We start from the raw sequence: 14,775 nt of genomic DNA, 5'->3' as shown, positions 1-14,775 counted from the left end.
ATGTAATCAAAAACATAATTTATGCTTACCAGATACATTCCTTTCCTTCAGAATAGGCAGAGTTCAAGGCTTCATTCCTTACTGTTGGGAAATGCAACACCTGGCCACCAGAAGGAGGCAAAGATACCCCAGCCAAAGGCTTAAATATACCTCCCACTTCCTCATTACCCCAGTCATTCTGCTGAGGGAACAAGGAAAAGTGGGAGAAACAATAGGGTATAAATGGTGCCAGAAAAATAAAATAGGGGACCGCCCATAGACAAGAAAAAACAGGCGGGGGTTGTGGACTCTCCCTAACCGGAAGGAAAGGAATTTATCTGGTAAGCATAAATTATGTTTTCTTTCCTAAGATAGGGAGAGTCTACAGCTTCATTTCTTACTGTTGGGAAAACTATACCCAAGCTCCAGAGGACACTGAATGAATAACGGGAGGGAGCAAAAGTGACGGCACCACAGCCTGCAAAACTTTTCTCCCGCAAGCTGCTTCAGCCGAAGCATAAACATCAAACTTGTAAAATTTTGAAAAAGTATGTAAGGAGAACCAGGTAGCCGCCTTACAAATCGGATCCATAGAGGCCTCATTCTTAAAAGCCCAAGAGGAAGCCACTGCTCTAGTGGAATGAGCCGTTATCCTCTCGTAAGCTAAGTGGATGACACCAAAAATATATGGAAGTCAAAGTAGCCTTTTGCCCCTTACGCTTCCCCAAATAGACAACTAACAGAGGAAGATTGTCTAAACTCCTTAGTAGCCTGAAGATAGAACTTCAAGGCACGAACCACATCCAAATTGTGAAGTAAGCGTTCCTTCGATGAAGGATTAGGACACAAGGAAGGAACCACAATCTCCTGATTTTGCGATCTGACACAACCTTAGGAAGAAACCCTAATTTAGTATGTCAAACTGCCTTATCTGCATGAAAAATCAGATAAAGGGGCTCACATTGCAAAGCAGAGATCTCAGAAACTCTGTGCGCAGAGGCAATAGCCAATAAAAAGGGAACCTTCCAAGATAATTTAATGTCAACGGAATGCAGAGGCTCAAACGGAACCTGTTGCAAAACCTGAACAAGATTTATGCCCCAGATCTAAACACAGGTCTGATCCTAATCAGAGCCTAAAAAAGGACTGCACGTCTGGAAGCTCTCTTGTGCAATAAAATATATATATATATATATATATATATATATATATATATATATATATATATATATATATATATATATATATATATATATATATATATATATATATATATATTCTATATCCAATAAAGGACTGCACTCACTGGATTTAGTTTCAGAAACCTTCAAATCTTTATTGTGGTAACGTTTCGGGGTTCGCAGACCCCTTCCTCAGACCAGACAACAGTGCAAGTGAACAAAGTGTGCAATATATAGCACTAGCCCCACCCATCACAAACATCAAAATTGCGCCAAAAATCCATCACCATGGTAACACACAAACAAGGCCCCATGACCATACCACCAGAAAACACAATCAAAATACAAAATAAAACAAACTGCATATGCAAGTATTTTGCATAACCTCATAGTTGAACACTAATATATACAATCATCAGTAGTAGTAGATATTCAGTAGTTACAATAGAATCACTGTAATTAGTTACTGATCCAGTTTAAGTAGCTTAAAGTATATTTAGACAAGCAATGATGGAAAACACACTAATCAAATAATCAAAGTAAACATCATGCAAGAAGAGGAATCTATCTATCAGTTGCACTGTTTAAAAACATATCCACCTCCCTGTATCCAGTTACAGGACTCAATCTTAAGGAAATATACACATAAGCCATATCATATAAACATTGCAACATAGATTAGGCATTTAAACTTCTAGCATTTGAACTAGATGAAAAATAAACAAATAATAAAAGTCAATCAGATATATATAGATATATATGAGGTCTGTTACTGCTAATTCAATGTCCCCCATATTTATCCCAAGGCTTGCTATGACCAATCCTATGTAAAAGTATGTTAGCTATAAGTACTAATCTGACATTCTGGCAGATACAAATATACAAAAATACAAAATTGTCAAGCCCCCTGGGCGCGCAGAGCAATGTGTTGTGTCCCATGCGAGTTGAATATAACAAAAAGGCCCATAGTTCCCAGTGTCAGGGTTCTATGCAGGATGTCTTAGCCGGTGTATTATACCCTAGTGTTGGGAGCTAAGATAGATGTAAACATGGGTGCGTGTATTTACCTATGTAGCAAGTCTGTGTACCGAGTCTGTAGTGCATCAGTGAAACAGGCGCGGCTCAACCCGGTATAGCGTGAGTGAGCTTGGAGCACGACCGCATGGCTAATTAGCATAGCCTGTCAGTCAGTCAATGGGCGTAGCTAGGTCACGGAGTGACAGCGGAGCCTGTGATTAGAGTTATGCCGGGCTGCTACTATACCTATCTCAACTGAGCTTCTTTGTGAGCCCCAAGAAAATCAAAGCTAGTATATCAGGCTTATATTAAATGGTCACATAGGTCTTAAATATGGTCTATTGTGAATAAGTATGTATAATCATATGTGTGCCTAAACATCAGAGCATTTGGTGGGAGCTATCAAAAACCGCTGTGTGCGTGATAATGGGAGGCAGGCAGATTCAGGATAAGACGAACCTAGAGCAACACGGATTTACTGCTTAAAACGTGAATCATTAGAAATTAAAAGATAAAAAATATAAAAAATTAAAAATAACCAAATTAATATTAAACCGTTAGTGAATAAATTAAATCAATAGCCAGCCTGCATCACAGGCCAAGTAGAGAGAAAAGGGGGGTAGTTGGGTACTGCCATCATGGGTCTTACATGCTCATAAGAGCCACTAGGGTGTAATTTATATGAATGTTAGATCATGCACCACAGATATTATTACGGGGTAATTCTATTTAGAATAGGCACCATAGTAACAGTTTGACGAATGGTATACCATAGTTCAATGGTCTAATACCCCTACAGGTCCTCCCAAATGTAACATGTATAAAACATACTTGTGCCCGAGAAGGTCACTCGTACAGTAGGATCTCAATACAGATATCATTGACCCCCTGTATACATATGGCAATCAAGTTGAGTTAGAGAGACACAATCAAAAGAGGGCACGCTACAGGTAGACATTTCAGTTGAGCCAAAATTTGCAGAGAATAGCAAAAGACAGAAAATATCAAAAAATCAAAAAATATATATCAAGGCAATATCAAGATGCTAAATGCACAGCGCCTACGGGTCACCATATCAAAAATGTATAGTACAAGTGCACCCTAACCAGCATATATAATACACTAAGTGCTGTCAATACGAATACATTGTTGTGCACAAGGACATATACAACTATGGTGAGTCAAGGCATCAGAGGAAACAGTGCCAATCATTCGACATGTTTAAATCTTCTTGAGAAATGTCTAAAATTGAACTATTTTCGCTTTGAAGATACTTTCTACCAGCAACTGACAGGGACAGCCATGGGATCTAATATGGCACCGTCGTATGCAAACCTTTACATGCAGCAATTTGAAAGAGACGTCATGGATGTGTTCAATCATGGAATGATAAGACACTATAGAAGGTACATTGATGATGTCTTCTTTGTGTGGCATGGACCAGTGGGACTCCTCACTGAATGGGTAACCGAACTCAATGCACTACCAAACCCAATCAAATTTGAGTTGAAATATGATCCAGAGAAGATAGATTTCCTTGATTTACGGATTTATAAGAAACATGATAGACTTTTCACAACCCTTTTCTCTAAACCTACTGACCGAAACTCATTGCTAGAAGCCACAAGAAATCACCCCCCACATACCCGGAAGGCAATAATTAAATCACAGCTGATACGGGTTGTACGAAACAACACGGAGACCACAAATAGAGATCTCCAACTGGACCAGATGGCTGAGAAATTCCAACAAAGGGGATATAAGGATAACCTGATTAAGAAGGTGAGAGAGGAAATTGAAACAAACATGGCACAAGACACTCCAGCAATCACTAGGAAAGAGACCCCAAGGATGGTCTTTACAACCACCTTTGACAGAGGAAAGAAACCATTGGCAGATTCAATTCGTAACAGGTGGGAGATTCTGGGCACAGACCGGACACTACCCTTTGGGCATATGGATCCACCAATCATGGGCTATAGACGGGGTAGAAGTCTAAGGGACATACTTATGCAAACAGATCCTCAACATAGTTACACCAAGAAATGGCTTAGAACTAACAAAATGGGTTGTTACAGATGCAAGGGCTGCACAACTTGCAGCGGTATGATCCCATGCAAAGTATTCAGACACCCCCATACTACCCAGAAATTCACTATAAAGCACTTCATCACCTGTACGACAAGCCATGTCGTATACCTACTGAGCTGTTGCTGTGGACGTTTTTATGTTGGCAAAACAACAGACAACGCACGCTTAAGAATGGCAAACCATCGCTCGGCGATAAGAACTGCTATCGACAAAGGGACCTCAGATCAACCGGTGGCAAGACATTTCTTGCAAGCAGGCCACAAGGTAACATATTTACGCTTCATTTTAATTGACCACGTCCCCCCCCTCAGGCGTGGGGGTGACCGGGGCAGGACACTCTTGCAGATGGAGGCTAGATGGATCCACATACTAGATACCATCTACCCCAGAGGATTAAACATGTCGAATGATTGGCACTGTTTCCTCTGATGCCTTGACTCACCATAGTTGTATATGTCCTTGTGCACAACAATGTATTCGTATTGACAGCACTTAGTGTATTATATATGCTGGTTAGGGTGCACTTGTACTATACATTTTTGATATGGTGACCCGTAGGCGCTGTGCATTTAGCATCTTGATATTGCCTTGATATATATTTTTAGATTTTTTGATATTTTCTGTCTTTTGCTATTCTCTGCAAATTTTGGCTCAACTGAAATGTCTACCTGTAGCGTGCCCTCTTTTGATTGTGTCTCTCTAACTCAACTTGATTGCCATATGTATACAGGGGGTCAATGATATCTGTATTGAGATCCTACTGTACGAGTGACCTTCTCGGGCACAAGTATGTTTTATACATGTTACATTTGGGAGGACCTGTAGGGGTATTAGACCATTGAACTATGGTATACCATTCGTCAAACTGTTACTATGGTGCCTATTCTAAATAGAATTACCCCGTAATAATATCTGTGGTGCATGATCTAACATTCATATAAATTACACCCTAGTGGCTCTTATGAGCATGTAAGACCCATGATGGCAGTACCCAACTACCCCCCTTTTTTCTCTACTTGGCCTGTGATGCAGGCTGGCTATTGATTTAATTTAATTTATTCACTAACGGTTTAATATTAATTTGGTTATTTTTAATTTTTTATATTTTTTATCTTTTAATTTCTAATGATTCACGTTTTAAGCAGTAAATCCGTGTTGCTCTAGGTTCGTCTTATCCTGAATCTGCCTGCCTCCCATTATCACGCACACAGCGGTTTTTGATAGCTCCCACCAAATGCTCTGATGTTTAGGCACACATATGATTATACATACTTATTCACAATAGACCATATTTAAGACCTATGTGACCATTTAATATAAGCCTGATATACTAGCTTTGATTTTCTTGGGGCTCACAAAGAAGCTCAGTTGAGATAGGTATAGTAGCAGCCCGGCATAACTCTAATCACAGGCTCCGCTGTCACTCCGTGACCTAGCTACGCCCATTGACTGACTGACAGGCTATGCTAATTAGCCATGCGGTCGTGCTCCAAGCTCACTCACGCTATACCGGGTTGAGCCGCGCCTGTTTCACTGATGCACTACAGACTCGGTACACAGACTTGCTACATAGGTAAATACACGCACCCATGTTTACATCTATCTTAGCTCCCAACACTAGGGTATAATACACCGGCTAAGACATCCTGCATAGAACCCTGACACTGGGAACTACGGGCCTTTTTGTTATATTCAACTCGCATGGGACACAACACATTGCTCTGCGCGCCCAGGGGGCTTGACAATTTTGTATTTTTGTATATTTGTATCTGCCAGAATGTCAGATTAGTACTTATAGCTAACATACTTTTACATAGGATTGGTCATAGCAAGCCTTGGGATAAATATGGGGGACATTGAATTAGCAGTAACAGACCTCATATATATCTATATATATCTGATTGACTTTTATTATTTGTTTATTTTTCATCTAGTTCAAATGCTAGAAGTTTAAATGCCTAATCTATGTTGCAATGTTTATATGATATGGCTTATGTGTATATTTCCTTAAGATTGAGTCCTGTAACTGGATACAGGGAGGTGGATATGTTTTTAAACAGTGCAACTGATAGATAGATTCCTCTTCTTGCATGATGTTTACTTTGATTATTTGATTAGTGTGTTTTCCATCATTGCTTGTCTAAATATACTTTAAGCTACTTAAACTGGATCAGTAACTAATTACAGTGATTCTATTGTAACTACTGAATATCTACTACTACTGATGATTGTATATATTAGTGTTCAACTATGAGGTTATGCAAAATACTTGCATATGCAGTTTGTTTTATTTTGTATTTTGATTGTGTTTTCTGGTGGTATGGTCATGGGGCCTTGTTTGTGTGTTACCATGGTGATGGATTTTTGGCGCAATTTTGATGTTTGTGATGGGTGGGGCTAGTGCTATATATTGCACACTTTGTTCACTTGCACTGTTGTCTGGTCTGAGGAAGGGGTCTGCGAACCCCGAAACGTTACCACAATAAAGATTTGAAGGTTTCTGAAACTAAATCCAGTGAGTGCAGTCCTTTATTGGATATAGACTGTATACTTGTTTGACTTTGCACCCTGGTTGATGACTACACAGCATTGGGAGTGCAGACACACACGGAGGATATATATATATATATATATTATTTTATTTTATTTTTTCCAAAAAGGACTGCACTCTCACTACAACAACAACAACAACATCTACCAGGGTGACGGTATAAAGTTGCACATGAAATGAAAGGAGGACCACACTCGCTGGATTTAAAGCATAAATTCCCACTTATGTGTGTGTGTGTATGTGTATATGTATATATATCTCTGCAATAAGGTAACTTCCACAGAGGAGATGAGGACATCCCCACTAGATCCGTAAACCACCTCCTTCGCAGCCACGTTGGAGCAATCAGGATTACTGAAACCAGCTCCTGCTTGATGCGGGCCACCACTAGAGGAAGAAGCGGTAATGAAGGAAAAAGATATATGAGCTTGAACCTCCAGGGCACTGCTAGTGCATCTATTAGATCAACTTGGTATCCCTCGACCGTGACCCATACCTGGGTAGCTTGGAATTGAGACGGGACGCCATGAGATCTATCTCCGGCGTCCCCCACTAGCTGCATATCTCTGCAAACACTTTGGGATGGAGAGACCATTCCCCTGAATGGAAGGATTGCCTGCTGAGAAAATCCAACTTCCATTTCTCCATACCCAGCTAACAGCTGTGGGCCCCTGCCCACTCCAGAATCTGAGATACTTCTTTCATTGACAAGGAACTTCTCTTTCCCCCCTGAAGGTTTATGTAAGTAGCCACAGAGGTTATATTGTCTGTTTGGAATCTATAAACTGGGACGAACCCAGAAGTGGCCAAGCCTTCAAGGCCTTGAAGATTTCCCGTAGTTCCAAAATATTGATCAGGAGGGAGGACTCCTGAGTCCACAACCCATGTGCCTTCCTGGCACCCAAAACAGCTCCCCATCTGGATAGGCTTGCGTCCGTAGTCACAATCTCCCAGGATGGTCTTAAGAAGCATGTCCCTCGGGAATAATGATCTGGACAGAGCCATCAAGAGAGAGATTCTCTCGACCAGCTATCTAATACAATCTGTTGAAACAGATCTGAATGATCGCTGTTCCACTGCCTCAGCATGCACAGTTGTAAAGGTCTGAGATGGAACCTGGCATGTCCATGCAGGAAACCATGAGACAAATCACCTCCATACACTGAGCCACAGAGGGACTCAAGGAAATCCGGAGGGCAAGACATGCTGAAGTTAGCTTGCACCGTATCTGGTCTGTTAGAAATATCCTCATGGATCTGGAGTCTATTATAGTACCCAGGAATTCCATCCTGGCACTTGGGATAAGAGAACTCTTTCCCAAGTTTATCTTCCTTCCATGTGATCGAAGAAGACTGAGAAGGGCCCCCGAGAAATCTTCCGCAAGATGAAAGGATGGTGCTTGCACCAGAATATCATCCAAGTATGGGTTACTGCAATACCCTAAATTCTGGCAACGGCTAGAAGAGCCCCCAGAAACTTCTTAAAGATTCTTGGAACAGAAGCTAGGCCAAACGGAAGGGCAATGCACTGGAAGTGCTGGTCCAGGAATGCAAACCTCAGGAACTGAAAGTGTTCCCTGTGGATTGCAAAATGAAGGTAAGCGTCCTTCAGATCTATAGTTCTCATAAACTGGCCTTCCTGAATCAAAGGAAGGATGGACCTTATTGTCTACATCTTGAAGGAAGGGACACTGAGAAATTTGTTTAAGCACTTTAGGCCCAGAATTGGGCGGAAAGTTCCTTCCTTCTTTGGGGCCATGAAAAGGTTTGAATAACACCCCAAACCTCTTTCTTCGATAGACACTGGGACAACAACTCCTAAGGAGGATAGATCCCGAATGCACCGTAGAAAGGCATCACTCTTTTCTGGTCTGGCAGACAGATTCAAGAGAAGGAATCTGTCCCTTGGCGGAAAAGATTTGAAGCCTATCTTGTATCCCTGAGATACCACCTCCAGGACCCACAGATCCTGTACGTCCTTGAACCAGGCATCTGAAAAAAAAGAGACAGACAGTCTTCCCCTACACAATCCAACCTTGTTTTCGGCGGGCTTCTTATTTTGCTTGGCTTTATTCCAGAGCTGAGTCGGCTTCCCAGTACTCTTAGGTTGCCCGGGCTTGGAGGAGGATTGTTGTCGTTGGGATTTGTCAGAACAAAAGGAATGAAAATTAGAAGATTGCAGTCCCCTAGACTTGTTCGTCTTATCTTGCGGTAGGAAGGCACCCTTTCCTCCGGTAACCGTAGAAATAATGGATTCCAAACCTGGACCAAATAAAATATTTCACTTGAAGGGAAGAGAAAGGAGTCTGGACTTAAAAGTCATATCCACAGACCAAGACTTCAACCAGAGCGCGAGGCGGGCTAGGACCGCAAAGCCTGAGGCCTTTGCATTTAGGCGAATAATTTGCATGTTTGCATCACAGATAAAAGAATTAGCAATTCTCAGCGCTTTAATTCTGTCTTGAATATCCTCGAGGGGAGACTCCACCTCATTGAGTTCCGACAAAGTTGCACCAGTAGGTAGCCGCTCCATCAACTGCAGCTGCCGGTTGAAACAGAAATCCTGTATGTTGAAACATCTTTTTCAGAAAGATTTCCATTTTCTTATCTACCAGCTATCTGACTAAAGAACTATCCTCAAGAGGTATAGTAGTATGTTTAGCAAGCGTAGAGATAGCACCATCCACCTTAGGAATGGAGCCCCACAAATCCAGTTGAGAGTCCAGGACTGGAAACAACTTTTTAAAAGTAAACGAGGGGGAAAAGGAAGAACCAATTCTTTCCCATTCATTCTTAATAAATGTTGGCCATCTTAACCAGCACAGGAAAAATCAAAGGAACCTTCCAGTCTTCGTAAACTCTGTCTAATTTAGGTATCGTAGGTTCTTCAGGCAGCGTGGCCTTTGGAACCTCTAACGTAGACAGAACCTCCTTTAATAAAAACACAAGTGCTCAATTTTAAATCTAAAGGGAGGTTCCTCCACAGCAGGAGGCTTAGACGCTAAGGACTCCAACCCAGAAAGTTTACCCTCTGAAGCTATGAGTTAACTCATCATTAGATAACTGGGACATAATAGCTAAATCCGATAAATATTTAGATGAGTCCGGGTCAGAAGAGCTATGTTTAACCTTTCTCTTTTGTTTGTTAGAGCGAGGTTATGCACTGAGGGCCGCAGACATCACTGTTTGTAACTGCACGGCAAAGTCTGCAGGAAGAAGGCCCCCTCCGGATGGAGGATTAGATGTGCTACGGGGAACTGCATGTGCAGTGGATAAGGTAGCAAGGGTAGTAATCTCACGGGACGCTGAGTCCTGAGAGGTAGACGGCTCAGAGGGACTAATAGCCTTAGCAGACTTGTCTTCCTGCTTAGACTTTATAACGGTGTTAAGGAATGTGGAACATAATTGAGTAAGCGGGAAAACCATGGCCTCCTCACAATATAAACATGTATGATTTAGTACAGAAGGAGTACCTTCTAACATGTCCTCCATAGCTCAGGTTATACCCACAGAAGGACACAAATAAAAACGTTTTTTATTATAGAAAACTGCACTTTTATACTCCCAATGGCTGGGGCACTCAACCTCCTAGACCCAGACAGTTAACAAAGGAAACGCTTTCCTCAGGTTCAAGTCTCAGCCGGAATGGAGGAAATGAACCTAGACCACACCCGTCCACTTGGAGTGCAAGTCAGTACTTCCCCTGTTGTTACAAGTACAGCAAGTAAAAGGAGCTGTGCAAGACTTTCAAAACGAAAGTGAAACTTAAAAGTGAAACCTGTTTGTTCCAGCCAAAAAACACACAGTTTATAAGCCCAGGAAAAACATGTATGAATGTAAATAATTAATAAACTGATTAATTAACCCCAACTGTTCAATAAATCCCCTTTAGAGGATATTAAACCTGGATCTTATCAAGGTATAAAGAAGCCACACTGTGACCCTGTTTTAGCGTTTTATGTGTAAAGATTTAAATGATCTTACCTCCAGGATCCATGCTGTGGAACAGAACACAGCCTCTCAAGTGTCACAGTCTTATAGCAGCGCTCCTGACATGGGGGCATATCTATCAAACTCCGAATGGAGCTTGATGGCCCTTGTTTCTGGAGCAGTGGTCTAAAGACCACTGCTCCATAACCTGTCCGTCTGCTCTGAGGAGGCGGACAGAGATCGCCACAATTCAACCCGATGGAGTACGATCGGGTTGATTGACACCCCCTGCTGGCAGCCGATTGGCTGCAAATCTGCAGGGGGCGGCGTTGCACCAGCAGCTCACAAGAGAACTGGGAGCTAATTACACTAACAGTTGTAAGCAACCATGACAACAGCCGTGGGGGTGCACTATGAAAACATTTACTAACAGGCCATAACAAGTGGGAATAACTATACACAGTGGATGTGAGAAACAGAGGATACATTTGAATGAGTCATTCAACTCTGGATATACAACTAACAGGGAGCTCCCTATTGAATGTTATGGGTACCCATTATTAACTTTGTCTAGTGGATATGGTATTTTGTTATCTTTTCTGCTTGTGGCAATGTGTTTATTAATAAATATCTGTTAGTTAAGCTGATTTATCACCGTTATTGTTTTGATTTATAAATATTTGAATCCGAGAAGGTTTGTGCTGGGTAAGGATATACTGAACTACGCAGGATAGGGGATGGAACTCTGGGTCACTCCCCCTACCCTGTAGCTAGTAGTTTGTTCTGTTTTGAAGTTTTGTATTTAAATTATTTATCTCTCCAAGCACTGTCTACCTGTTAACACTTAGCAATACAGGTGAACAAGAATCAGGATAATATGCATATTTCTGGTGCCAGTCTAATTACATATATTAATTTTATATATATATATATATATATATATATAAAAGAAACAAGAGAATGCACTCTCAGGGCTTCTTCAAAAAACCAATTTAATGGAACGTTTTCGGGGTTCACAACCCCTTCATCAGCATACAAAATAGACAAAATACAACTCATTTATAGTGTTTCATACAAATTAAATCACACCAACCTTAGTGCCTCTCCAAAAAAGTGCGCCAATATTTCGAGCTTGGAACGCATCTTGCGTTCCACAGTGCTGTCCGAAACCGGAAGTTTCATTACATCACTTCCGGTTTTCGGTCCCAATATATAATCATAAACTTATTCATAAACTTATTCAATCTACATGTTTGAACATTCTTATGTGACATACTAGTGTAGAGAACTTCAAATAAACAAACATGTGGAACATTGCCACAAATACCTAAAAATGTGTCAAATAAATATTTGATAGTGTTTGTGCGTCGAGTTGGCATGGTGACAGTAACCAAGGTAATTGTATACAATGTAGATTACCCATAGGTGTCATTACCTGTGTTAAGTTTAAAACAAAATACCAACTTGATAGAACGAAGGTTTTCTTAATGTGCAAAACAACATATATTCATGCTGAATATGCTCATTACTATTAAAATACTGTGCAGTGAGGTCAGAGGCTGGTGAGGCACTAGATATGATACAACGGAGAAAAACATGTACAGAGGGCCGCAAGTACCCCCAACAGGGCAGGTTTAAATTATAGCTGAACCAGTGCACAGGTGACATAATCAGGTGATGGGTGAGAGCATGTTAGTAACCACTGAGTTACTGATCAGCCGATTACTTCACCTGTGCACTGATTCAGCTATAATGAAAACCTGGCCTGTTGGGGTACTTGAGGACCATTGTTGAGAAACACTGCACTAAAGCACCAGCTCATCGGAAATGTATTGATTACCTGGAGAATAAAGCACACATACTCTGCTCACTGACACCCACACACAATTCTGTGGCACAGTGCCAGTTACTAAACAATTAGAATGATTCACAATCTCTTCTCTACTCACTACTGTATTGTAAAAATAGAAATAATTTACCATACAAGTTTTACACAAAGGACAAGTTATCAATACTGCCAACACAGCTGCTGCAATATGGTGTTCAAGAAACGCACATGCACATCACACTTAGCTTAGGTATGCTCTTCAACAAAGGACACCAAAGGATACCAAAAGAATGAAGTACATAATAATAAAAGTAAAATAGAAAGTTTATTTATTTATTTTTTGTGTGCAATTTCTATCTGAATGATGGAAATGTAATTATAACTTTCATGTTCCTTTCAAAAACTAATTTGATTTGCTGACATGGGGCCAATAACAGTTGATGCTAAGTCTCAAAATATAAATAACTAGAAAAGTTTGCTCTATGTGTTTAACCAGTTACTTTACAGTGGCATTATTTCTAAAAACATTTAACTGCAATAATTACCTATATTTTTTAAATGAGTCATTATCTCCTTTTTATTAATATAAACTTGTATAAAAGCAGCACATATTAAAAACACAATGCAATAGCTTTCAATTGATTTGTGTGTGAATTACAAGTTAACAGCAGTCTTTAAATAAATGGAGACACAGAAAAATAAAAATAGATACTGCACCCTCTGACTGAACAGACATAACATATATGGAGTTTGTACCTAATTAAATCAAATAACCATGAAAAAGGGAGGCTTAGCAATATTCAATGTCAAAAACTTTAATTTAAATAATGTGGACACTGCACACTTAACTTCAAACGCTGGGTTTTAAATTATGGATTTAAATTTGAATTGACCCTTTGACTTCCTGTCAGTATTGGGTTATGCTCACTTACTGTCCCCCTCTTGTTAATGAGCTGTATCTGAACACAATTTGTGAATCACAAGAGATGTAGAATACTACTTTACTCTTCTGCTTGGTGTTATCTGTTCTTAGGTTACCTCAGCTTCCAGTTGTGTCACATGACCCTGCTCACGGCATCCTCCTTCTGATTAATCTATATATCCTTCACTTGCTAGTAGGCATCAAGAGGGGTGCCTCCTATTGGTCCCAATTTTTGCTGCTAATATATTGACAGAACACAGGTGGCGCTGCAGCACAGCTTTTCCTTTGACCCATGTACTGCAATGGAGAGAGGCGTTCCTGTATCTGCCTCTCCATAGCATTACATTGGGGGAAATATATATTTTTTTACTTTTTTTTTTGTTTTAATTAAAATTTAATTAAGCTTTGGCCACATATGGCAGGGTAGGCACTGCCTCCTATGAGTGCACATTCCTGACATACATACATGCACACACAATTAGCCCACCAGGCAGGAGGGGCAGTCCTTCCTGTGACCGTGAGAGTCAGAAGGAGAAAGTGATTGGATCGGTAAGGACGCTCGATTACTACAGGTAAGACGCCACTGTCACCAATGAATTACACCTTCAGATCAAAAGAAAAAGGTAAACGAAGAATCTCAAAAAGAAAATTAAACACTGACGGTTAAATTAAGTGAAAACGAAAAATAAACGGCTTTATAACTGATCCAGAGATCAGGATAAAGGCAAGGAAAACAAGCAATACATAAAACAAAATATATTAACAACTATTAGCAATAGATTAGTGGAGAGAAAAAAATATAGGTGACCTGCTGTCTCGAAGCAGCAAAGAAAAAAAGGAAGTTCCTGTTAGGATTCTTATACATTATCTGTGTGCTGATTGGTGCTGCACTGTTGAAACTTTTATGCAAATTTTCTGTTCAGTTTTCTTTGCTGCTGTTTAGAATTCAGTAAAGATTTGATGCAAAATATAAAGCCTCCCGTCTTGCTATAAAATGCAGAGTTTAAAATAAATAAATTCTTTTCTACCCATAGGATGTTACAAAGTACTTCTTTACTTGGTCACCAGGGAACGCTTTGCCGTGATCTCCAGGTAAATCTTCCACCCTCCAACAATCCCCTCCATCTGAAATTTTTTCCCAACAGTCGAATTCGTCTACATGATGAGACCGAAAAAAAAAGTAAATTATTGTTAAGTATAATAGTTCTATGTGGAGACCTGCTAAACAAATGTACATAATAAAAAATACAGAGGTCACTACCTGCTTAAACTGTATT

The 14,775-nt window shown here is 40.3% G+C and overlaps 1 protein-coding gene across 2 annotated transcripts in view; it reads right to left on the bottom strand.

Moving 5' to 3' along the window:
* The window catches only part of LOC128639200 (F-box only protein 44), a 60,181-nt gene that overhangs the window by 31,487 nt on the left and 13,919 nt on the right, over nucleotides 1-14,775 (bottom strand). For both annotated transcript variants that reach the window (XM_053691454.1, XM_053691455.1), the window contains exon 3: nucleotides 14,527-14,653. In XM_053691454.1, the coding sequence (XP_053547429.1) occupies nucleotides 14,527-14,653 (127 nt within the window). The remainder of the gene's footprint in view (nucleotides 1-14,526; nucleotides 14,654-14,775) is intronic.

The sequence above is a fragment of the Bombina bombina genome, chromosome 8, assembly GCF_027579735.1.
Source record: "Bombina bombina isolate aBomBom1 chromosome 8, aBomBom1.pri, whole genome shotgun sequence".
Lineage (NCBI taxonomy): Eukaryota > Metazoa > Chordata > Amphibia > Anura > Bombinatoridae > Bombina > Bombina bombina.
This window is presented reverse-complemented; position numbering and strand designations above follow the sequence as displayed.